At 41.2% G+C, this 27,193-nt stretch overlaps 1 protein-coding gene across 1 annotated transcript in view; it reads left to right on the top strand.

Moving 5' to 3' along the window:
* The window catches only part of LOC139748929 (uncharacterized), a 61,673-nt gene that overhangs the window by 22,727 nt on the left and 11,753 nt on the right, over positions 1 to 27,193 (top strand). The window contains exons 5-7 of the mRNA XM_071662292.1: positions 6,302 to 6,451; positions 13,845 to 14,012; positions 25,517 to 25,616. Of these exons, the coding sequence (XP_071518393.1) occupies positions 6,302 to 6,451; positions 13,845 to 14,012; positions 25,517 to 25,616 (418 nt within the window). The remainder of the gene's footprint in view (positions 1 to 6,301; positions 6,452 to 13,844; positions 14,013 to 25,516; positions 25,617 to 27,193) is intronic.

Genomic DNA, 27,193 nt, shown 5'->3' with positions numbered 1-27,193 from the left:
GATTTTCATTTACTCTTTCTTTGCTTTCCTCCATGAGCTTCTTGATATTCCACTTACTCATCTTTTCTTCCCTCTTCCTTTGATGAAGTTCCTCTGTTACATTCCTTTTGAGCAGTCTATCCTATGGCTTTTTTCTCTTCCACAGCATTTCTAATCTCATTCATCCACTGTGAATTTCCTCTTTAATTCTTTTCTCTAACTTGTATCCAACTACTAATTCTACAACCTTTTAACAGTCTTTCTCTAAACATTTTAGACACCTCATTCTCACATGACTGCATTCCTGCATTTCTCCCTTTACTGCATTTTCATCTAAACTTTCTGTCACACCTCTTTCATACTCCTTGCATTCTTTCTAATTCATCATTTTGCTTGGTAACACTTTTACCTCTTCATTCTTCCTTATGCCATACTTCAACTTCTCCTTGATCCTCACTTCTACAAGCACTGCAAAATGGCCATAATCTGCAAAGAATTTTCTCACAACTCTAACATCCAGCACAACCTTTCTCATCCTTTCATCCACTGCTGCATGATTACTCTCACCCTCTTGTTCTCCTCTTCTATCATTTCTCATCCACATATATCATCATCTGCTGAAAAATGGTGTTTGCAAGTAGTAAACCCCCCTCTCCGTACAGACATTCATGAAATGATTTCCATTCATTTACCCCAGACACTGCATTTACCAACCATCTTGCCAGTTTCATCTCATTCCATCTTCACATGCACTTTGATTATATGTGAGGTTAGGCTAACTGGTCTATAATGCTTTGGTATTAGCTTAGATCCTTCTTTGTGTATTGATATATGTATATCAATAGGGGATAGGGGTGAACGAATACTTCCCACGCATTCCTCGCGTGTCGTAGAAAGTGACTAGAGGGGACGGGAGCGGGGGGCCAGAAATCCTCCCCTCCTTGTATTTTTTTTTTTAACTTTCTAAAATGGGAAACAGAAGAAGGAGTCACGTGGGGAGTGCTCATCCTCCTCGAAGGCTCAGATTGGGGTGCCTAAATGTGTGTGGATGTAACCAAGATGTGAAAAAAGGAGAGATAGGTAGTATGTTTGAGGAAAGGAACCTGGATGTTTTGGCTCTGAGTGAAACGAAGCTCAAGGGTAAAGGGGAAAGGTGGTTTAGGAATGTCTTGGGAGTAAAGTCAGGGGTTAGTGAGAGGACAAGAGCAAGGGAAGGAGTAGCAGTACTCCTGAAACAGGAGTTGTGGGAGTATGTGATAGAATGTAAGAAAGTAAATTCTCGATTGATATGGGTAAAACTGAAAGTTGATGGAGAGAGATGGGTGATTATTGGTGCATATGCACCTGGGCATGAGAAGAAAGATCATGAGAGGCAAGTGTTTTGGGAGCAGCTGAATGAGTGTGTTAGTGGTTTTGATGCACGAGACCAGGTTATAGTGATGGGTGATTTGAATGCAAAGGTGAGTAATGTGGCAGTTGAGGGAAAAATTGGTATACATGGTGTGTTCAGTGTTGTAAATGGAAATGATGAAGAGCTTGTAGATTTATGTGCTGAAAAAGGACTGGGAATACCTGGTTTAAAAAGCGAGATATACATAAGTATACTTATGTAAGTAGGAGAGATGGCCAGAGAGCGTTATTGGATTACGTGTTAATTGACAGGCGCGCGAAAGAGAGACTTTTGGATGTTAATGTGCTGAGAGGTGCAACTGGAGGGATGTCTGATCATTACCTTGTGGAGGCTAAGGTGAAGATTTGTATGGGTTTTCAGAAAAGAAGAGTGAATGTTGGGGTGAAGAGGGTGGTGAGAGTAAGTGAGCTTGGGAAGGAGACTTGTGTGAGGAAGTACCAGGAGAGACTGAGTACAGAATGTAAAAAGGTGAGAACAATGGAAGTAAGGGGAGTGGGGGAGGAATGGGATGTATTTAGGGAATCAGTGATGAATTGCGCAAAAGATGCTTGTGGCATGAGAAGAGTGGGAGGTGGGTTGATTAGAAAGGGTAGTGAGTGGTGGGATGAAGAAGTAAGAGTATTAGTGAAAGAGAAGAGAGAGGCATTTGGACGATTTTTGCCGGGAAAAAATGCAATTGAGTGGGAGATGTATAAAAGAAAGAGGCAGGAGGTCAAGAGAAAGGTGCAAGAGGTGAAAAAGAGGGCAAATGAGAGTTGGGGTGAGAGAGTATCATTAAATTTTAGGGAGAATAAAAAGATGTTCTGGAAGGAGGTAAATAAAGTGCGTAAGACAAGGGAGCAAATGGGAACATCAGTGAAGGACGCAAATGGGGAGGTGATAACATGTAGTGGTGATGTGAGAAGGAGATGGAGTGAGTATTTTGAAGGTTTGTCGAATGTGTTTGATGATAGAGTGGCAGATATAGGGTGTTTTGGTCGAGGTGGTGTGCAAAGTGAGAGGGTTAGGGAAAATGATTTGGTAAACAGAGAAGAGGTAGTAAAAGCTTTGCGGAAGATGAAAGCCGGCAAGGCAGCAGGTTTGGATGGTATTGCAGTGGAATTTATTAAAAAAGGGGGTGACTGTATTGTTGACTGGTTGGTAAGGTTATTTAATGTATGTATGACTCATGGTGAGGTGCCTGAGGATTGGCGGAATGCATGCATAGTGCCATTGTACAAAGGCAAAGGGGATAAGAGTGAGTGCTCAAATTACAGAGGTATAAGTTTGTTGAGTATTCCTGGTGAATTATATGGGAGGGTATTGATTGAGAGGGTGAAGGCATGTACAGAGCATCAGATTGGGGAAGAGCAGTGTGGTTTCAGAAGTGGTAGAGGATGTGTGGATCAGGTGTTTGCTTTGAAGAATGTATGTGAGAAATACTTAGAAAAGCAAATGGATTTGTATGTAGCATTTATGGATCTGGAGAAGGCATATGATAGAGTTGATAGAGATGCTCTGTGGAAGGTATTAAGAATATATGGTGTGGGAGGCAAGTTGTTAGAAGCAGTGAAAAGTTTTTATCGAGGATGTAAGGCATGTGTACGTGTAGGAAGAGAGGAAAGTGACTGGTTCTCAGTGAATGTAGGTTTGCGACAGGGGTGTGTGATGTCACCATGGTTGTTTAATTTGTTTATGGATGGGTTTGTTAGGGAGGTGAATGCAAGAGTTTTGGAAAGAGGGGCAAGTATGAAGTCTGTTGGGGATGAGAGAGCTTGGGAAGTGAGTCAGTTGTTGTTCGCTGATGATACAGCGCTGGTGGCTGATTCATGTGAGAAACTGCAGAAGCTGGTGACTGAGTTTGGTAAAGTGTGTGGAAGAAGAAAGTTAAGAGTAAATGTGAATAAGAGCAAGGTTATTAGGTACTGTAGGGTTGAGGGTCAAGTCAATTGGAAGGTGAGTTTGAATGGAGAAAAACTGGAGGAAGTGAAGTGTATTAGATATCTGGGAGTGGATCTGGCAGCGGATGGAACCATGGAAGCGGAAGTGGATCATAGGGTGGGGGAGGGGGCGAAAATTCTGGGAGCCTTGAAGAATGTTTGGAAGTCGAGAACATTATCTCGGAAAGCAAAAATGGGTATGTTTGAAGGAATAGTGGTTCCAACAATGTTGTATGGTTGCGAGGTGTGGGCTATGGATAGAGTTGTGCGCAGGAGGATGGATGTGCTGGAAATGAGATGTTTGAGGACAATGTGTGGTGTGAGGTGGTTTGATCGAGTAAGTAACGTAAGGGTAAGAGAGATGTGTGGAAATAAAAAGAGCGTGGTTGAGAGAGCAGAAGAGGGTGTTTTGAAATGGTTTGGGCACATGGAGAGAATGAGTGAGGAAAGATTGACCAAGAGGATATATGTGTCGGAGGTGGAGGGAACGAGGAGAAGAGGGAGACCAAATTGGAGGTGGAAAGATGGAGTGAAAAAGATTTTGTGTGATCGGGGCCTGAACATGCAGGAGGGTGAAAGGAGGGCAAGGAATAGAGTGAATTGGATCGATGTGGTATACCGGGGTTGACGTGCTGTCAGTGGATTGAATCAAGGCATGTGAAGCGTCTGGGGTAAACCATGGAAAGCTGTGTAGGTATGTATATTTGCGTGTGTGGACGTATGTATATACATGTGTATGGGGGGGTGGGTTGGGCCATTTCTTTCGTCTGTTTCCTTGCGCTACCTCGCAAACGCGGGAGACAGCGACAAAGCAAAAAAAAAAAAAAAAAATCTGCTATCTTGAGACTGATCAATGCTTTCTCTGTGACATCAGATGTTTTAATACTGCAGTCTTTGTCCTATTGGTACACCACCAGGCCCTGATGCTGATTTTTATCTGACTTGGTCAGTTGCTTTAAGTAGAAAAAAGTACTGTTCATTTTGACAAGTAAAAAAGTTAACAGTAAATATGTAAATGAAATTTTTTATATACTTGATCACAGTCATCCACGTTAATGGTTTAGCACCAAAGCTGACAAGGAAAGGCCGCATATGCTCACATCCATTCTTAGATGCCCTGTGCAATTCACTGAAACCACAGCTTCCTAACCACAAGTCCCCACAGACCTTTCTTTGGTTTACCTCGGCTGCTTCACTTGCCCTGGTTCAGTCCGTTGGTGGCATGTTGACCCTTGTCTACCACATTCCGATTTACTCTGTCCCATACATGCTTTTCACCCTTTTGCTTGTTCAGGTCTTGATCACACAAAATCTTTTTTTCGCTCATTATCTCTTAAATTGCTAACCCCTTCTTGCTCCCTCTTCTTCTGACACATATATCCTCTTTGTTAACATTTCCTCTTATTCTCTTGTGTCCAAGCCATTTTAGCACACCCTTTTCAGCTCTCAACCACACCCTCTTTTATTACCACACCTCTTACCATTTTATTACTTAATCAAACCACCTCACGCCACATATTGTTCTCAGACTTCATTTCTATTACGTCCACCCTTGTCCTCACATCCTCATCTATAGCCCATGCCTTCCATCCATTTAACATTGTTGGAACTGCTGGCACTTCCATCATACCCGTTTTTGCCCTCCCAGAAAACATTTGTAAGTGGTGTAATTATGCACAGTAATGACATGCATTAATACTGTGATTATTTCACATGTTTTTAGTGTATGAGTCATTTATGTTGTTTCTGAAGGGAACTGTTTGAGAAGAAATACAAAATGAAAAAGTAGTTTATTTTGACTGTAAAAGATGATAAATGGTAAATGTACTTGTCAAACAACTGTTGTAAATATTGCAATTATTATCTCAAATTATAGGCTTGTATTGTGAAAGTTTCCTATATTATTAGTATATGAGTTAGGTAAGTTGTTTGGAAAGGTAATTGTTTAAAAATTAGTGTAAAGCACAGATGATACATAGTATTTTAACTAGTAGAAGGCAATATAAGTGAGTATGGTGTAATTATGAGCATTAAATGTGCATTTATATCATGATTATCAGACTTTTTGAAAGGAACTGTGTAAAAATGGCATCAGTAACTTGAAAGAACTACTTTTCGAGGATTTTTTCAGTCTGTAGCTTAAACGGCCTCAAAAACAAAAGATGCATTTGCAGTGAGATTAGTGCCTGAAATTGTTACTCGATCATCACATGTATATTTATCCGTTTTGGTTCCCCTTCTCTCTCTCTATCACTTTGACTTACTTGGACACCACCAGGTCCTAGTGCTGATTTTTATTTGACTTGGTTATTTAAATGAAAAAAGTATGGCTTATTGTGATTGGTAGAAATATAAACAGGGTATGTGTGTCATTTTTTTTTCACTTTATCGCCATGCCCCATGTTAGCATGATAGTGCTGGTAATAGATGAAGAAAGGATGCATTTGCTCACATACGTTTCCTTGCTGTCATGTACAGTGCATTGAAACAACAGCTCCTTATCCATAACCAGGCCCCACAGACTTATCCTTGTTTTACCTTGCCACTTCACATCCTCTGGTTAAGTCCATTGGCAGCACATTGACACCCGTATACCATATCATTCCAGTTCACTCCATCCTGTACACACCTTGCATGTTCAGGCCCCAGTCACTCATAATCTTTTTCACTCAATCCTTAAATCCTCAAATTGGTTTCCCCCTTCTTATTCCCTCTTCCTCTGACATTTGTATTCTCTTTGTTAACCTCTCATCACTCATTCTCTCCACATGTCCAGTCCATTTGAATGCACCCTCTTCAGCTCTCTCAACCACACACTTTTTATTACCACACCACTCTTATACTCTTTTATTTCTTACTAGATCAAAACTTCTCACACCACATTTTGTTCTCAAAGATTTAATTTCCAACACTTCCACCCTCATCTTTAGCCCATGCCTCACATCTATTTTACATTTTTGGAACTAATGTACCTTCAAACATACCTTTATAGGGCAACAGGAAGCTTTTGTGGAGAGACCTTGAATCACATGATGTCTCATGCTGGATGCCTCAGTGGTCTGCTGTCATTATTTATCAGAGCATCCATTTTGAAGACTGTTTTGTGGCAGAGATGATCTCTCAAGGACGCTGCATTATCTTGGTTAGTATTCACCTGCTTGATTCTGATCATTGCATCTCCAGATTGCTTAATTCCATTTAATCAGATTGGTATTTCTTTATTCATGTTATCTGTTTAATTTGATTTAAAAAAGATGAATGGAAATTAGAGACATCAAATTTATAATCATGATTTTGTTTTATCTTGGTGTTTTTAAGGGATAGTACTGTTTTTATATATGAAGCTGTTTAATTGTAAAATATACTCCTGTAGTCCCATGAGGTTAGGTTCCTGTTTCATTTGTGAAATTTACGGTACATAAACTAATGGGGAAAAGGGGACTAGATTATAAAGTAGCCAGTTTCATCTCTTCAATCCCATGAATTAAATTCTAACATAGTTTATAGTGTACAGTATGAAAATATGATTCTGCACTTAGTAAAGGTAGCCTAAACAAATCCAAATATAGTGACATCATTTGATACCTATATGAGGCAATACTTATATATATATTTTTTTTTTTTTGCCGCTGTCTCCCGCGTTTGCGAGGTAGCGCAAGGAAACAGACGAAAGAAATGGCCCAACCCACCCCCATACACATGTATATACATACACGTCCACACACGCAAATATACATACTTACACAGCTTTCCATGGTTTACCCCAGACGCTTCACATGCCCTGATTCAATCCGCTGACAGCACGTCAACCCCGGTATACCACATCGATCCAATTCGTTCTATTCCTTGCCCTCCTTTCACCCTCCTGCATGTTCAGGCCCCGATCACACAAAATCTTTTTCACTCCATCTCTCCACCTCCAATTTGGTCTCCCACTTCTCCTCGTTCCCTGCACCTCCGACACATATATCCTCTTGGTCAATCTTTCCTCACTCATTCTCTCCATGTGCCCAAACCATTTCAAAACACCCTCTTCTGCTCTCTCAACCACGCTCTTTTTATTTCCACACATCTCTCTTACCCTTACGTTACTTACTCGATCAAACCACCTCACACCACACATTGTCCTCAAACATCTCATTTCCAGCACATCCATCCTCCTGCACACAACTCTATCCATAGCCCATGCCTCTCAACCATACAACATTGTTGGAACCACTATACCTTCAAACATACCCATTTTTGCTTTCCGAGATAATGTTCTCGACTTCCACACATTCTTCAAGGCTCCCAGGATTTTCGCCCCCTTCCCCACCCTATGATCCACTTCCGCTTCCATGGTTCCATCCGCTGCCAGATCCACTCCCAGATATCTAAAACACTTTACTTCCTCCAGTTTTTCTCCATTCAAACTTACCTCCCAATTGACTTGACCCTCAACCCTACTGTACCTAATAACCTTGCTCTTATTCACATTTACTCTTAACTTTCTTCTTTCACACACTTTACCAAACTCAGTCACCAGCTTCTGCAGTTTCTCACATGAATCAGCCACCAGCGCTGTATCATCAGCAAATACGTATATTATTTTTTATTATTATTATTATCCCTGGGGATAGGGGAGAAAGAATACTTCCCACGCATTCCTCACGTGTCATAGAAGGCGACTAAAGGGGATGGGAGCGGGGAGCTGGAAACCCTCCCCTACTTGTATTTTAACTTTCTAAAAGGGGGAAACAGAAGAAGGAGTCACGCGGGGAGTGCTCATCCTCCTTGAAGGCTCAGATTAAGGTGTCTAAATGTGTGTGGATGTAACCAAGATGAGAAAAAAGGAGAGATAGGTAGTATGTTTGAGGAAAGGAACCTGGATGTTTTGGCTCTGAGTGAAACAAAGCTCAAGGGTAAAGGGGAAGAGTGGTTTGGGAATGTCTTGGGAGTAAAGTCAGGGGTTAGTGAGAGGACAGGAGCAATGGAAGGAGTAGCACTACTCCTGAAACAGGAGTGGTGGGAGTATATGACAGAGTGTAAGAAAGTAAACTCTAGATTGATATGGGTAAAACTTAAAGTGGATGGAGAGTGATGGGTGATTATTGGTGCATATGCACCTGGGCACGAGAAGAAAGATCATGAGAGGCAAGTGTTTTGGGAGCAGCTAAGTGAGTGTGTTAGTAGTTTTGATGGACAAGACCGGGTTATAGTGATGGGTGATTTGAATGCAAAGGTGAGTAATGTTGCAGTTGAGGGAATAATTGGTGTACATGTGGTGTTCAGTGTTGTAAATGGAAATGATGAAGAGCTTGTAGATTTATATGCTGAAAAAGGACTGGTGATTGGGAATACCTGGTTTAAAAAGAGATATACATAAGTATACATATGTAAGTAGGAGAGATGGCCAGAGAGCATTATTGGATTACATGTTAATTGACAGGCGTGCGAAAGAGAGACTTGGATGTTTGATGTGCTGAGAGGTGCAACTGGAGGGATGGCAGATCATTATCTTTTGGAGGCGAAGGTGAAGATTTGTGGAGGTTTTCAGAAAAGAAGAGAGAATGTTGGGGTGAAGAGAGTGTGAGAGTAAGTGAGCTTGGGAAGGAGACGTGTGAGGAAGTACCAGGAGAGACTGAGTACAGAATGGAAAAAGGTGAGAACAAAGGAGGTAAGGGGAGTGGGGGAGGAATGGGATGTATCTAGGGAAGCAGTGATGGCTTGCGCAAAAGATGCTTGTGGCATGAGAAGCGTGGGAGGTGGGTTGATTAGAAAGGGTAGTGAGTGTTGGGATGAAGAAGTAAGATATTAGTGAAAGAGAAGAGAGAGGCATTTGGATGATTTTTGCAGGGAAATAATGCAAATGAGTGGGAGATGTATAAAAGAAAGAGGCAGGACGTCAAGAGAAAGGTGCAAGAGGTGAAAAAGAGGGCAAATGAGAGTTGGGGTTAGAGAGTATCATTAAATTTTAGGGAGAATAAAAAGATGTGTTGGAAAGAGGTAAATAAAGAGCGTAAGACAAGGGAACAAATGGGAATTTCAGTGAAGGGGGCTAATGGGGAGGTGATATCAAGTAGTGGTGATGTGAGAAGGAGATGGAGTGAGTATTTTGAAGGTTTGTTGAATGTGTTTGATGATAGAGTGGCAGATATAGGGTGTTTTGGTGAAGGTGGTGTGCAAAGTGAGAGGGTTAGAGAGAATGATTTGGTAAACAGAGAAGAGGTTGTAAAAGCTTTGCAGAAGATGAAAGCCGGGAAGGCAGCAGGTTTGGATGGTATTGCAGTGGAATTGTTTAAAAAAGGGGGTGACTGTATTGTTTACTGGTTGGTAAGGTTATTTAATGTATATATGACTCATGGTGAGGTGTCTGAGGATTGGAGGAATGCTTGCAGAGTGCCATTGCACAAAGGCAAAGGGGATAAGAGTGAGTGCTCAAATTACAGGGATATAAGTTTGTTGAGTATTCCTGGGAAATTATATGGGAGGGTACTGATTGAGAGGGTGAAGGCATGTACTGAGCAACAGATTGGGGAAGAGCAGTGTGGTTTCAGAATTGATAGAGGATATGTGGATCAGGTGTTTGCTTTGAAGAATGTATGTGAAAAATACTTAGAAAAGGAAATGGATTTATATGTAGCATTTATGGATCTCGAGAAGGCATATGATAAGAGTTGATAGAGATGCTCTGTGGAAGGTATTAAGAATATATGGTGTGGGGGCAAGTTGTTAGAAGCAGTGAAAAGTTTTTATCGAGGATGTAAGGCATGTGTACATGTAGGAAGAGAGAAAAGTGATTGGTTCTCAGTGACTGCTGGTTTGCGGCAGGGGTGTGTAATGTCTCCATTGCTGTTTAATTTGTTTATGGATGGGGTTGTTAGGGAGGTGAATGCAAGAGTTTTGGAAAGGGGGGCAAGTATTCAGTCTGTTGTGGATGAGAGAGCTTGGGAAGTGAGTCAGTTGTTGTTTGCTGATGATACAGCGCTGGTGGCTGATTCGTGTGAGAAACTGCAAAAGCTGGTGACTGAGTTTGGTAGAGTGTGTGAAAGAAGAAAGCTGAGAGTGAATGCGAATAAGAGCAAGGTGATTAGGTACAGTAGGGTTGAGGGACAAGTCATTTGGGAGGTAAGTTTGAATTGAGAAAAACTGGAGGAAGTGAAGTGTTTTAGATATCTGGGAGTGGATTTGGTAGCGGATGGAACCATGGAAGCAGAAGTAAATCATAGGGTGGTGGAGGGGTCGAAAGTTCTGGGAGCGTTGAAGAATGTGTGGAAGTCGAAAACATTATCTCGGAAAGCAAGAATGGGTATGTTTGAAGGAATAGTGGTTCCAGCAATGTTATATGGTTGCGAGGCATGGGCTATGGATAGAGTTGTGTGGAGGAGGATGGATGTGCTGGAAATGAGATGTTTGAGGACAATATGTGGTGTGAGGTGGTTTGATCGAGTAAGTAATAATAGGGTAAGAGAGATGTGTGGTGATAAAAAGAGCGTGGTTGAGAGAGCAGAAGAGGGTGTTTTGAAATGGTTTTGTCACATGGAGAGAATGAGTGAGGAAAGATTGACCAAGAGGATATATGTGTCAGAGGTATAGGGAGCGAGGAGAAGTGGGAGATCAAATTGGAGGTGGAAAGATGGAGTGAAAAAGATTTTGAGTGATCAGGGTCGACATGCTGTCAGTGGATTGAACCAGGGCATGTGAAGCATCTGGGGTAAACCATGGAAAGTTCTGTGGGGCCGGGATGTGGAAAGGGAGCTGGGGTTTCAGTGCATTATTACATGACAGGTAGAGACTGAGTGTGAATGAATGTGGCCTTTGTTGTCTTTTCCTATCGCTACCTCACACACACGAGGGGGGAGGGGGTTTTTATTTCATGTGTGGCGGGATGGCGATGGGAATGAATAAAGGCAGACAGTATGAAGTATGTACATGTGTATATATGTATATCTCTGTGTGTGTATATATATGCATATGTTGAGATGTATAGGTATTTATATTTGCGTGTGTGGACCTGTATGTATATACATGTGTATGTGGGTGGTTTGGGCCATTCTTTCATCTGTTTCCTTGCGCTACCTCGCTAATGCGGGAGACAGTGACAAATCAAAATAAATAGGTAAATAAATAAATGAATATGTCTGTTTATGCATATGTATATGTATTTATATAATGTATTTGTATGTATATGTGCATATATGTTTATATTTATTTATGTTTATATGAGTGGATGTGCCATTCTTCGTCTGTTTCCTGACGCTACCTCGCTGATGCGGGAAACAGCAATTAAGTATAATAGATAAAAATAAGTTTTTAGAAAAATTGAAGGAAGTAAACTATTTTAGATATGTGGGACTGGACTTAGCAGCAAATGGAACCAATGAAGCAGAAGTGAATCACAGGGTGGTTAAGGGGGCAAAGGTTCAAAGCCATGAAGAATGTGTGGAAGGAGAAAACGTTATCTTGGGAAGCAACAATTTTTTTTTTTTTTTTTTGAAGGAATACTTGTTCCAACAATGTTATATAGTTGCGAGGCATGGGCTGTAGATAGGATTGTACAGGGGGAGGGTAGATGTGTTGGAAATGAAATTTTGGAGGACAATATGTGGTGTGAGGTGGTTTGATTGAGTAAGTAATGAAAGGGTGAGAGAGATGTGTGGTAATTAAAAGAATGTGGTTGATAGAGTAGAAGAGGGTGCTTTGAAATGGTTTGGACTTATGGAGAGAATAAGTGAGGAGAGATTGACAAAGAGGATATAAGTGTCAGAGGTGGAGGGAAGAAGGAGAAGCAGGAGACCAAATTGGAGGTGTAAGGATGTTGTGAAAAAGATTTTTAGTGATAGGGGCCTGAACGTAGAGGAGGGTGAGAGATGTGCATGGAATAGATTGAATTGGAACAATGTGGTATACTGGGGTTGACATGCTGTTGATGGACTGAACCAAGGCATGTGAAATGTCTGGGATAAACCATGGAAAGGTCTGTGGGGCCTGGATGTGGATAGGGAGCTGTGGTTTTGATGCATTACACATGACAGCATCACCACCCCCTGTGTCAGCAAGGTAGTAGATATAGTAGATACAGCAACATATTACTGTTTGCCAAAAGCCTTTTTTTTCTGTGTAATTACTTATTTTACAGGTATTTTACAGGATAGGGAGTTATATACTTGATATAATCATTTTCTTTCATTGATAGTGTTTTCATAACAGAAAAACTGTAAAAGTTTGTAAAATTACCAGCTGCACCAATTAAACAGTGTTGTTAAAGTCAAACAGGCACTGGCAACTCTTGTCTCCATATTTGCTAGAAAACCTTTTCTTGCTTCATCTTGGTCAACTTTTAATGCTGAAAGTCATTATCAGTCAACTGTTAAAGCTGAAAGAGTCAGTGTCCATAAAATTTCGTAAAATTGCACTCCATTTGATTCAATAACAGATCATCAAAGAATTCAGGAATATCTGCTTAGTTCTCCCGACCTTATTAAATGGTGTTCAGTTTCCGTCTCAGAAAACTCGTGTAAATGTACTCTTATTGGGTTGGCTGGAGGACAGTTAACTGTTGGGGAGAAATTATTATGCACTGCACCTCATTTTGACCAACCAGGCTAGGTGCACAGCCTTGAAATTGAGTTGCAAAAGTCAGCACATAACTATCCATCTGAAGTGTCATCCAACTTGCATAAATATAGTCCTCTTCCAGCATAAGCATCACCGTGGACCTACATCTGATAACTTCCCTTTGTACAACTTTCCTCATTTGCATAGTGACCCACCTTTCTTTTATCTCCTGTAGTAGTAGTATGTTCTCTTTCTTTGGTCACTTGTGAAATCTATTTTTCATCACCACACAGTTATCTTGAATGGCATATCCCTTCTTAAGTCTTCTATTAGTTGCATCTTGTGCTCTTCCAACTATCCTGTCTCTTACTGTATACACTATTTCCTATGTAGCTTTATACAGTGTTTTGCTCTGCCTCATTTTCAGAATCTGGTTAATTTTCTTTGTCATTTCCTTTGGATGACAAGAGAGCAGGGGGAAAGGGTGCTGCAGATACTAGTGTATATATTGTATTTCTGTATTTTCCTTTGAGATTCTCTTATTTTGACCTTCAGTTTTCTTCCTTGCCTTGCTTTTTCTACTTGCCCAGGTTGTGAAGGGAATGTTGGACTGCTTGTGAAAGAGTTCTATTTGGTAGCACACAACAAAGTTGCAAATGGCCTACACATTTAACTAAAATCTACAGAACTACAGGGGTATTTTAGAATATTATGTTAATTTCACTTTCTTTTAGGTTAGAGTATGTCATTATAGTACATCTGTCTGGAATAAGTGTAGAGACATGTTTACCTTGTGCTGAAAGGGATGTTATTAGTTAGTTATAAACCTTTAAGGGGAGGTATGCATTTTCCAGATGCTTCTGTCTCACTTATTTCTGTATAGAATTGTGTCAGATTTATGCCAAGACTGTTCCCTGTGCATATGTCTGGACTCTGTATCCATTTTGTCAATGCACTGTCTGTCTTCAATGCAGTCATGTCCAGAAATGTCCTTACAGTATGAACGACAGTGGCAAAAGATTGAAGTGGAACCTTGGTGTTGGGATAAGAATATTTACAGTGCAGAAAAAGAAAATCTAGCTCAGAACACAGATAACAGGAAGGTTGCAGAAGGAGATGCTACTACCAATAATGTGGGGGAACTTACCTTATACTACAGTGCTCAGGTATTTTTCTGGAGTATGTAATCACTACTTTATTTTATGAAAAAAAAGAAAAAAATAGGTTCATTTTATTTTCTAGGGTATAGTGTTCATGTCATTATAAAGGGTAGCTGCAAAGTTTACCCAAGGGAATTAGGCATCCTTGCTCTCTTGAAAGCCTTTGAAGTTGAGGCTGGAAACTTGTTTTGCAAAATCAAATCCCCATAATTTCTTGTAAGCTGGGGCCTAACGAGGGACCATCAGGGGCATTTGATCCCCCTCCTCTTTGGGCTGTACAATATACAGTATACTTACTCAATAGTAATGATGATTTTTATTCTTTTTTTATGATTCAAGTCTTTTTGGCATTTTGATGCTGTTTCCTGTGGGGCAGGGTAGCGCCAGGAATGGATGAAGGCAAGCAAGTATATGTACAGGAGAGTATATGTATATGTCTGTGAATGTATATGTGTATATATTGATTTTTTTTTTTTTTTTTTTTTTTTTATACTTTGTCGCTGTCTCCCGCGTTTTCGAGGTAGCGCAAGGAAACAGACGAAAGAAATGGCCCAACCCCCCCCCATACACATGTACATACACACGTCCACACACGCAAATATACATACCTACACAGCTTTCCATGGTTTACCCCAGACGCTTCACATGCCTTGATTCAATCCACTGACAGCACGTCAACCCCTGTATACCACATCGCTCCAATTCACTCTATTCCTTGCCCTCCTTTCACCCTCCTGCATGTTCAGGCCCCGATCACACAAAATCTTTTTCACTCCATCTTTCCCCCTCTAATTTGGTCTCCCTCTTCTCCTCGTTCCCTCCACCTCCGACACATATATCCTCTTGGTCAATCTTTCCTCACTCATTCTCTCCATGTGCCCAAACCACTTCAAAACACCCTCTTCTGCTCTCTCAACCACGCTCTTTTTATTTCCACACATCTCTCTTACCCTTACGTTACTTACTCGATCAAACCACCTCACACCACACATTTTCCTCAAACATCTCATTTCCAGCACATCCATCCTCCTGCGCACATCTCTATCCATAGCCCACGCCTCGCAACCATACAACATTGTTGGAACCACTATTCCTTCAAACATACCCATTTTTGCTTTCCGAGATAATGTTCTCGACTTCCACACATTTTTCAAGGCTCCCAAAATTTTCGCCCCCTCCCCCACCCTATGATCCACTTCCGCTTCCATGGTTCCATCCGCTGACAGATCCACTCCCAGATGTCTAAAACACTTCACTTCCTCCAGTTTTTCTCCATTCAAACTCACCTCCCAATTGACTTGACCCTCAACCCTACTGTACCTAATAACCTTGCTCTTATTCACATTTACTCTTAACTTTCTTCTTCCACACACTTTACCAAACTCAGTCACCAGCTTCTGCAGTTTCTCACATGAATCAGCCACCAGCGCTGTATCATCAGCGAACAACAACTGACTCACTTCCCAAGCTCTCTCATCCCCAACAGACTTCATACTTGCCCCTCTTTCCAGGACTCTTGCATTTACCTCCCTAACAACCCCATCCATAAACAAATTAAACAACCATGGAGACATCACACACCCCTGCCGCAAACCTACATTCACTGAGAACCAATCACTTTCCTCTCTTCCTACACGTACACATGCCTTACATCCTCGATAAAAACTTTTCACTGCTTCTAACAACTTGCCTCCCACACCATATATTTTTAATACCTTCCACAGAGCATCTCTATCAACTCTATCATATGCCTTCTCCAGATCTATAAATGCTACATACAAATCCATTTGCTTTTCTAAGTATTTCTCACATACATTCTTCAAAGCAAACACCTGATCCACACATCCTCTACCACTTCTGAAACCGCACTGCTCTTCCCCAATCTGATGCTCTGTACATGCCTTCACCCTCTCAATCAATACCCTCCCATATAATTTACCAGGAATACTCAACAAACTTATACCTCTGTAATTTGAGCACTCACTCTTATCCCCTTTGCCTTTGTACAATGGCACTATGCACGCATTCCGCCAATCCTCAGGCACCTCACCATGAGTCATACATACATTAAATAACCTTACCAACCAGTCAACAATACAGTCACCCCCTTTTTTAATAAATTCCACTGCAATACCATCCAAACCTGCTGCCTTGCCGGCTTTCATCTTCCGCAAAGCTTTTACTACCTCTTCTCTGTTTACCAAATCATTTTCCCTAACCCTCTCACTTTGCACACCACCTCGACCAAAACACCCTATATCTGCCACTCTGTCATCAGACACATTCAACAAACCTTCAAAATACTCATTCCATCTCCTTCTCACATCACCGCTACTTGTTATCACCTCCCCATTTACGCCCTTCACTGAAGTTCCCATTTGCTCCCTTGTCTTACGCACTTTATTTACCTCCTTCCAGAACATCTTTTTATTCTCCCTAAAATTTACTGATAGTCTCTCACCCCAACTCTCATTTGCCCTTTTTTTCACCTCTTGCACCTTTCTCTTGACCTCCTGTCTCTTTCTTTTATACTTCTCCCACTCAGTTGCATTTTTTCCCTGCAAAAATCGTCCAAATGCCTCTCTCTTCTCTTTCACTAATACTCTTACTTCTTCATCCCACCACTCACTACCCTTTCTAAACAGCCCACCTCCCACTCTTCTCATGCCACAAGCATCTTTTGCGCAATCCATCACTGATTCCCTAAATACATCCCATTCCTCCCCCACTCCCCTTACTTCCATTGTTCTCACCTTCTCGATTAATATGGGTAAAATTGAAAGTTGATGGAGAGAGGTGGGTGATTATTGGTGCATATGCACCTGGGCATGAGAAGAAAGATCATGAGAGGCAAGTGTTTTGGGAGCAGCTGAATGAGTGTGTTAGCGGTTTTGATGCACGAGACCGGGTTATAGTGATGGGTGATTTGAATGCAAAGGTGAGTAATGTGGCAGTTGAGGGAATAATTGGTATGCATGGGGTGTTCAGTGTTGTAAATGGAAATGGTGAAGAGCTTGTAGATTTATGTGCTGAAAAAGGACTGATGATTGGGAATACCTGGTTTAAAAAGCGAGATATACATAAGTATACTTATGTAAGTAGGAGAGATGGCCAGAGAGCGTCATTGGATTACGTGTTAATTGACAGGCGTGCGAAAGAGAGACTTTTGGATGTTAATGTGCTGAGAGGTGCAACTGGAGGGATGTCTGATCATTATCTTGTGGAGGCTAAGGTGAAGATTAGTATGGGTTTTCAGAAAAGAGGAGTGAATGTTGGGGTGAAGAAGGTGGTGAGAGTAAGTGAGCTTGGGAAGGAGACCTGTGTGGGGAAGTACCAGGAGAGACTGTGTATATATTGATATATGTAATATTTGTTTTATTTATTTATTATACTTTGTCGCTGTCTCCCACGTTAGTGAGGTATCGCAAGGAAACAGACAAAAGAATAGGCACGTGAAAGACAGACTTTTGGATGTTAATGTGCTGAGAGGTGCAACTGGAGGGATGTCCGATCATTATCTTGTAGAGGTGAACGTGAAGATTTGTAGAGGTTTTCAGAAAAGAAGAGAGAATGTTAGGGTGAAGAGAGTGGTGATAGTAAGTGAGCTTGGGAAGGAGACTTGTGTGAGGAAGTACCAGGAGAGACTGAGTGCAGAATGGAAAAAGATGAGAGCAAAGGACAAAAGGGGAGTTGGGGAGGAATGGGATGTATTTAGGGAAGCAGTGATGGCTTGCGCAAAAGATGCTTGTGGCATAAGTGTGGGAGGTGGGCAAATTAGAAAGGGTAGTGAGTGTTGGGATGAAGAAGTAAGATTATTAGTGAAAGAGAAGAGAGAGGCATTTGGATGATTTTTGCTGGGAAATAGTGCAAATGACTGGGAGATGTATAAAAAAGAAGGAGGAGGTCAAGAGAAAGGTGCAAGAGGTGAAAAAGAGGGCAAATGAGAGTTGTGGTGAGAGAGTATCATTAAATTTTAGGGAGAATGAAAAGATGTTTTGGAAGGAGGTAAACAAAGTGTGTAAGACAAGAAAGCAAATGGGAACATCAGTGAAGGGGGGCTAATGGGGAGGTAATAACAAGTAGTGGTGATGTGAGAAGGAGATGGAATGAGTATTTTAAGGTGTGTTGAATGTGTTAGATGATAGAGTGGCAGATATAGGGTGTTTTGTGGTCGAGGTGGTGTACGAAGTGAGAGAGTCATGGAGAATGATTTGGTAAACAGAGAAGAGGTGGTGAAAGCTTTGCGGAAGATGAAAGCCGGCAAGGTGGCGGGTTTGTATGGCATTGCTGTGGAATTTATTAAAAAAGAGGGTGACTGTGTTGTTGACTGGTTGGTGAGGATATTCATTGTATGCATGGCTCATGGTGAAGTGCTTAAGGATTGGCAGAATGCATGCATAGTGCCATTGTACAAAGGCAAAGGGGATAAAGGTGAGTGTTCAAATTACAGAGGTATAAGTTTGTTTAGTATTCCTGGGAAATTCTATGGGAGGGTATTGATTGAGAGGGTGAAGGCATGTACAGAGCATCAGATTGGGGAAGAGCAGTGTGGTTTCAGAAGTGGTAGAGGATGTGTGGATCAGGTGTTTGCTTTGAAGAATGTATGTGAGAAATACTTAGAAAAGCAAATGGATTTGTATGTAGCATTTATGAATCTGGAGAAGGCATATGATACGAGTTGATAGAGATGCTCTGTGGAAGGTATTAAGAATATATGGTGTGGGAGGCAAGTTGTTAGAAGCAGTGAAAAGTTTTTATTGAGGATGTAAGGCATGTGTACAAGTAGGAAGAGAGGGAAGTGATTGGTTCTCAGTGAATGTCGGTTTGCGGCAGGTGTGCGTGATATCTCCATGGTTGTTTAATTTGTTTATGGATGGAGTTGTTAGGGAGGTGAATGCAAGTGTGTAGAGAGAGGGATAAGTATGCAGTCTGTTGTGGATGAGAGGGCTTGGGAAGTGAGTCAGTTGTTGTTCACTGATGATACAGCGCTGGTGGCTGATTCATGTGAGAAACTGCAGAAGCTGGTGACTGAGTTTGGTAAAGTGTGTGAAAAAGAAAGCTAAGAGTAAATGTGAATAATAGCAAGGTTATTAAGTACAGTAGGGTTGAGGGACATGTCAATTTGGAGGTAAGTTTGAATGGAGAAAAACTGGAGGAAGTGAAGTGTTTTAGATATCTGGGAGTGGATTTGGCAGCGGATGGAACCATGGAAGCAGAAGTGAGTCACAGGGTGGGGGAGGGGGCGAAAGTTCTGGGAGCGTTGAAAAATGTGTAGAAGGCAAGAGCATTATCTTAGAAAGCAAAAATGGGTATGTTTGAAGGAATAGTAGTTCCAACAATGTTATATGGTGGCGAGGTATGGGCTGTAGATAGGGTTGTGCAGAGGAGGGTGGATGTGTTGGAAATGAGATGTTTGAGGACAATATGTGGTGTGAGGTGGTTTGATCGAGTAAGTAATGAAAGGTTGAGAAGTGTGGTAATAAAAAGAGTGTGGTTGAGAGAGCAGATGAGGGTGTACTGAAATGGATTGGTCACATGAAGAGAATGAGTGAGGAAAGATTGACCAAGAGGATATATGTGTTAGAGGTGGAGGGAACAAGGAGAAGTGGGAGACCAAATTGGAGTTGGAAAGATGGAGTGAAAAAGATTTAGAATGATCAGGGCCTGATCATGCAGGAGGGTGAAAGGCGTGCAAGAAATAGAGTGAATTGGAACGATGTGGTATACCACGGTCAACGTGCTGTCAGTGGATTGAACCAGGGCATGTGAAGCATCTGGGGTAAACCATGGAAAGTTGTGTGGGGCCTAGATGTGGAAAGGGAGCTATGGTTTCGGTGCATTATACATGACAGCTAGAGGCTGAGTGTGAACAAATGTGGCCTATATTGTCATTTCCTAGCGCTACCTCAAGTATGTGCAGGGTGAGAGAGGATGTCATTTCATGTGTGGCGGGGTGGCGACGGGAGTGAATAAAGGCAGCAAGTATTAATTATGTACATATGTATATAAGTATATGTGTATGTATATATATGTATACATTGAAATGTATAGGTGTGTGTATGTGCATTTGAGGACATGTATGTACATACATGTGTATGTGGGTTGGACCATTCTTTCGTCTGGTTCCTTGCGCTACCTCGTTAATGTGGGAGACAGCGACAAAGTATAATAAACACATAAATATATATTAAAATAGATGCCCATACACATACATATACAGACACATACATACATATCAACATAAACACGTATACATACACAGACATATACATTTTTTTTTTTTTTTTTTGCTTTGTCACTGTCTCCCGCGTTTACGAGGTAGCGCAAGGAAACAGACGAAAGAAATGGCCCAACCCACCCCCATACACATGTATATACATACACGTCCACACACGCAAATATACATACCTACACAGCTTTCCATGGTTTACCCCAGACGCTTCACATGCCCTGATTCAATCCACTGACAGCATGTCAACCCCGGTATACCACATCGATCCAATTCACTCTATTCCTTGCCCTCCTTTCACCCTCCTGCATGTTCAGGCCCCGATCACACAAAATCTTTTTCACTCCATCTTTCCACCTCCAATTTGGTCTCCCACTTCTCCTCGTTCCCTCCACCTCCGACACATATATCCTCTTGGTCAATCTTTCCTCACTCATTCTCTCCATGTGCCCAAACCATTTCAAAACACCCTCTTCTGCTCTCTCAACCACGCTTTTTTTATTTCCACACATCTCTCTTACCCTTATGTTACTTACTCGATCAAACCACCTCACGCCACACATTGTCCTCAAACATCTCATTTCCAGCACATCCACCCTCCTGCGCACAACTCTATCCATAGCCCATGCCTCACAACCATACAACATTGTTGGAACCGCTATTCCTTCAAACATACCCATTTTTGCTTTCCGAGATATTCATGCTTGCTTGTCTTCAATCCATTCTTGGCACCACCCCAACTCACAGTAAACAGCATCGCTGCCCTCTGCTTCAGTGAGGTAGCACCAGGAAAACAAACAGAAAAGGACACATTTGCTCACACTCAGTCTCTAGCTGTCATATGTAATGCACCGAAACCATAGCTTCCTATCCACATCCACGCCCCACAGACCTTTCCATGGTTTTGTTATTATTGTTTTTTATTGTTCTTGATTGCCCTTTCCTGCTTCAGCAAGGTAGTGCTAGGAAGCAGACGAAGAACGGCCCATCCACTTATATACAGGTTTGGATGGTATTGCAGTGGAATTTATTAAAAAAGGGGGTGACTGTATTGTTGACTGGTTGGTAAGGTTATTTAATGTATGTATGACTCGTGGTGAGGTGCCTGAGGATTGGCGGAATGCGTGCATAGTGCCATTGTACAAAGGCAAAGGGGATAAGAGTGAGTGCTCAAATTACAGAGGTATAAGTTTGTTGAGTATTCCTGGTAAATTATATGGGAGGTTATTGATTGAGAGGGTGAAGGCATGTACAGAGCATTAGATTGGGGAAGAGCAGTGTGGTTTCAAAAGTGGTAGAGGATGTGTGGATCAGGTGTTTGCTTTGAAGAATGTATGTGAGAAATACTTAGAAAAGCAAATGGATTTGTATGTAGCATTTATGAACCTGGAGAAGGCATATGATAGAGTTGATAGAGATGCTCTGTGGAAGGTATTAAGAATATATGGTGTGGGAGGCAAGTTGTTAGAAGCAGTGAAAAGTTTTTATCGAGGATGTAAGGCATGTGTATGTGTAGGAAGAGAGGAAAGTGATTGGTTCTCAGTGAATGTAGGTTTGCGGCAGGAGTGTGTGATGTCTCCATGGTTGTTTAATTTGTTTATGGATGGGGTTGTTAGGGAGGTGAATGCAAAAGTTTTGGAAAGAGTGGCAAGTATGAAGTCTGTTGTGGATGAGAGAACTTGGGAAGTGAGTCAGTTGTTGTTTGCTGATGATACAGCGCTGGTGGCTGATTCATGTGAGAAACTGCAGAAGCTGGTGACTGAGTTTGGTAAAGTGTGTGAAAGAAGAAAGTTAATAGTAAATGTGAATAAGAGCAAGGTTATTAGGTACAGTAAGGTTGAGGGTCAAGTCAATTGGGAGGTAAGTTTGAATGGAGAAAAACTGGAGGAAGTAAAGTGTTTTAGATATCTGGGAGTGGATCTGGCAGCGGATGGAACCATGGAAGCAGAAGTGAATCATAGGGTGGGGGAGGGGGTGAAAATCCTGGGAGCCTTGAAGAATGTGTGGAAGTCGAGAACATTATCTCGGAAAGCAAAAATGGGTATGTTTGAAGGAATAGTAGTTCCAAGAATGTTGTATGGTTGCGAGGTGTGGGCTATGGATAGAGTTGTGCACAGGAGGATGGATGTTCTGGAAATGAGATGTTTGAGGACAATGTGTGGTGTGAGGTGGTTTGATCGAGTAAGTAATGTAAGGGTAAGAGAGATGTGTGGAAATAAAAAGAGAGTGGTTGAGAGAGCAGAAGAGGGTGTTTTGGAATGGTTTGGACACATGGAGAGAAAGAGTGAGGAAAGATTGACCAAGAGGATATATGTGTCAGAGGTGGAGGGAACGAGGAGAAATGGGAGACTAAATTGGAGGTGGAAAGATGGAGTGAAAAAGATTTTGTGTGATCGGGGCCTGAACATGCAGGAGGGTGAAAGGCGGGCAAGGAATAGAGTGAATTGGATCGATGTGGTATACCGGGGTTGACGTGCTGTCAGTGGATTGAATCAGGGCATGTGAAGCGTCTGGGGTAAACCATGGAAAGTTGTGTGTGGCCTGGATGTGGAAAGGGAGCTGTGGTTTTGGGCATTATTGCATGACAGCTAGAGACTGAGTGTGAACGAATGGGGCCTTTGTTGTCTTTTCCTAGTTCTACCTCGCACACATGAGGGGAGAGGGGGATGGTATTCCATGTGTGGCGAGGTGGCGATGGGAATGAATAAAGGCAGACAGTGTGAAATGTGTGCATGGGTATATATGTATGTGTCTGTGTGTGTATATATATGTGTACATTGAGATGTATAGGTATGTATATTTGCGTGTGTGGATGTGTATGTATATACATTGTGTATGGGGGTGGGTTGGGCCATTTCTTTCATCTGTTTCCTTGCGCTACCTCGCAAACACAGGAGACAGCAACAAAGCAAAATGAAATAAAAATAAATATAAATATAAATAAATATATATATACATAAACGCCCATACACACTCATATACATATCAACATATACACATATACATAGTTATACATACTCAGACATACACATATATACACATGTACATATTCGTACTTTCTTGCCTTCATCCAATCCCAGTAACACCCCTACCCAGCTCTTAAAATCTCTTTGTTATCATACATCGTATTAGATATATCTGTGTCGTCTTCATTGACCATGTCATCAGTCATTCTTTTCCATTTATCCCTCACTCTTATACAATAAAAGTATTTCATGATATCCATTTTAGAAAATTTAATTTTAAGATATGTACTTTGCTTGCTGTATCCTAGCATCTTTTGAAGAACTGTTCATGGTCATCATCATCCTTCCCTTTCTTTCGAGGTGGGTAAATTTAAAGTGAACATATTTTCCCTGTAACTTACCTCTCTTAACCTTTGTTGCACTCCTCTGGACCTTCTCTGTTTGCTCTTTGTGCTTCTTTTAGGTGTGGTGACCAAACCTGAGAAGCACATTTTAGTTTTAGCCTTATGAAGGATATGAATAGCTTACTGAAAATTTTCTCACCCCTCTTCTAGAAAAGTATTTTGAATTTGCCTCCTGACATTTTTTCTCCCTAACTCTTCTTATAGGATGAGACTCTAATGACAGGTTAGGGATGAAGTCAACTCGTAGGTCTTTTTCATGCATAGAATGTTGAGGCTTATTTCCTGCTATATGGTGATTTTATTGAGGCCATCTTTTGCTTTGTCCCATCCTGCTTACTTTACATTTGATTGGGTTGAATTTATCAACCATGTTTCTGATCACCTTTGGAATCTGCTTAGGTCCCCTTGTAAGCTGATGCAATTCTCCTCACTTTTTTACACCCCTTCTTACCTTTATCATATGGAAACATTTCCAAGTAGGATTCCATACCTTCAGGCAAGTCATTAGCATAGGTTAAGAAGAATAAATGGTCCCAGAAGTGAACCCTGTGGCATCCCATGTGTATATATGCATGTATAATTTGCGAAAATCCTGGGAGCCTTGAAAAATGTGTGGAAGTCGAGAACATTATCTTGGAAAGCAAAGATGAGTATGTTTGAAGGAATAGTGGTTCCAACAATGTTGTATGGTTGTGAGGTGTGGGCTACGGATAGAGTTGTGCGCAGGAGGGTGGATGTGCTGGAAATGAGATGTTTGAGGACAATGTGTGGTGTGAGGTGGTTTGATCGAGTAAGTAACGTAAGGGTAAGAGAGATGTGTGGAAATAAAAAGAGCGTGGTTGAGAGAGCAGAAGAGGGTGTTTTGAAATGGTTTGGGCACATGGAGAGAATGAGTGAGGAAAGATTGACCAAGAGGATATATGTGTCGGAGGTGGGGGGAACGAGGAGAAGTGGGAGACCAAATTGGAGGTGGAAAGATGGAGTGAAAAAGATTTTGTGCGATCGGGGCCTGAACATGCAGGAGGGTGAAAGGAGGGCAAGGAATAGAGTGAATTGGATCGATGTGGTATATTGGGGTTGACATGCTGTCAGTGGATTGAATCAGGACATGTGAAGCGTCTGGGGTAAACCATGGAAAGCTGTGTAGGTATGTATATTTGCGTGTGTGGATGTGTATGTATATACATGTGTATGGGGGTGGGTTGGGCCATTTCTTTCGTCTGTTTCCTTGCGCTACCTCGCAAATGCGGGAGACAGCGACAAAAAAAAAAATAATAATTTGCTATTTAACTGTCAATGTCCCACTGGAATCTTGTTATTCAACACCCTTTTCAACCCATACACCGGTTGGTACTGCTGTAGATATCACCGGGAGTGAAATTCCAGACACATGGACTGATGTGTTTTGTCGTCTGTAAATGGCAGCTGTCTTCAGTGGATTAACCCTACACTTTTTCTGTTACATAATTTATTTATTCGTCACCTTCATTCCTGTTTATATGAGGTAGCCTAAGTAGGTATTGTATAGGCCTATTCTTTTTAAGGAATCCATTTTGCAGAAGTTTGGTCCCCATTGCCAACCTTGCAGGATGGCAAAAAGGAAGGATTGCTTAGTTCCTTGGTGTAGACTTATTACCTTGCTGCCCACCCTTTACTCGAGTATTTTGATTTAAAGCACAATGTATTCATCATCATCTGCCTATTGAAGTATGCAAGGAAAGTGCTGTGTGTGAACTGGAAATAACATTTATATACTACCACATTGCAATAGTCTCATGTTTTTTCTGTGAAAGAGAAAATCAGACATCCCAATCATTTGTTACAAATGGTCATATTTGCTTAGTTGTTCCTCAGACTTTGCTGATACGAGTGGCTAAACATTGGGTTTCACATAGCTGATTTTCTTTGTAGGGCAGTATAAGTACCCTTATTGTCATGGCTTTAGCACCCAAAGAGGGAGAAGATGTTCTTGAGCTATGTGCTGCCAGTTCTGGCAAAACCTCACATATAGGTAAGTTAATTTCTTACGTTCTTATAGCATTATTATTCATATGAGTTGTTTTGCACATACTGGGTGAGGAAATGAAGCATCAGCTAGTTTGAAAGTTTTTTTCATAGATTTACAATGTTTCAAACAAGTTCACAGGGAAGATTTTCATCGAAGAATTATACTTTATGATAAACTTTTATTGAAATTTCTTGTTTTGGTGACATGCTTTAAATTTTTTATTGTATCTTATACATTGATATGAAAAATATTATGTATATAATAGCATACATACACATAGCTGCATCTTTCTATACCTCCACCACCCCAATCATTTCCAAACTTAGATTGGATTGTGGCTTTGAGCATATTTGAATCATGATATTAGAACTTTATCTCCGTTGAGCCTATGTTCCCTATGATAACTGTAATATTAATTATCAGAGAAATTAGGGAAACATAACACAAGCTGTCAGGGCTGTAGTTTAGAAATATTTTGTGTATGTTTTTAAGAAGAATGGTATGGCAGGCCTATAAAGTACTGTATATACCTTTGTTACTCTGAAAAATAGAGTCAGATGTAATAGCCAAGAAAATGAGGAGAGAGATAGATGATTATTGGTGCTTATGCACCTGGTCATGAGAAGAAAGATCATGAGAGGCAAGTGTTTTGGGTGCAGCGGAGTGAAAGTGTCAGCAGCTTTGATGCATGGAACTAGGTATTAGTGATGGATGATTTAAATGCGAAGGTGAGTAATATGGCAGTTGAGGGTACAATTGGTGTACATGGGGTATTCAGTGTTGTGATTGGAAATGGTTAAGAGCTTTTGGATTTGTGTGCTGAAAAAAAGACTGGTGATTGAGAATACCTGGTTTTAAAAAGAGAGGTTTTTATTTTTTATTTTTATTTTGCTTTGTCGCTGTCTCCCACATTTGCGAGGTAGCGCAAGGAAACAGAAGAAAGAAATGGCCCAACCCACCCCCATACACATGTATATACACACATGCAAATATACATACCTATACATCTCAATGTACACATATATATACACACACAGACACATACATATATACCCATGCACACAATTCACACTGTCTGCCCTTATTCATTCCCATCGAAAAGTATACTCAAGTATACTCAATTATACTTATATGAGTTGGAGAGATGGTAAAAGGGCATTATTAGATTATGAGTTAATTGATAAGCGTGTAAAAGAGTGACTTTTGGATGTTAATGTGCTGAGAGGGGCAGCTGGTAGGGTGTCTCATCACTGTCTTGTGGAGGCAAAGTTGAAGATTTGTAGAGGTTTTCAATAAAGAAGAGAAAATGTTGGGGAGAAGAGTGTGGTGAGAGTAAAGGAGCTTGGAAAGGAGACTTGTGTGAGGAAGTACCAGGAGAGATTGAGTGTACAATGGCAAAAGATGAGAGCAAATGACATGAGGGGAGTGGGAGAGGAATGGAATGTATTTTGGGAAGCGGTGATAGCATGTGCAAAAGATGCATGTGGCATGAGAAAGGTGGGAGGTGGGCAGATTAGAAAGGGTAGTGAGTGGTGGGATGAAGTAAAGTTGTTAGTGAAAGAGAAAAAAAGAGGCGTTTG

This window comes from Panulirus ornatus, chromosome 6 (assembly GCF_036320965.1).
Source record: "Panulirus ornatus isolate Po-2019 chromosome 6, ASM3632096v1, whole genome shotgun sequence".
In the NCBI taxonomy this organism is placed as follows: domain Eukaryota; kingdom Metazoa; phylum Arthropoda; class Malacostraca; order Decapoda; family Palinuridae; genus Panulirus; species Panulirus ornatus.
The sequence above is the reverse complement of the archived record's forward strand: the minus strand, read 5'-3'. Positions and strand labels throughout refer to the sequence as shown.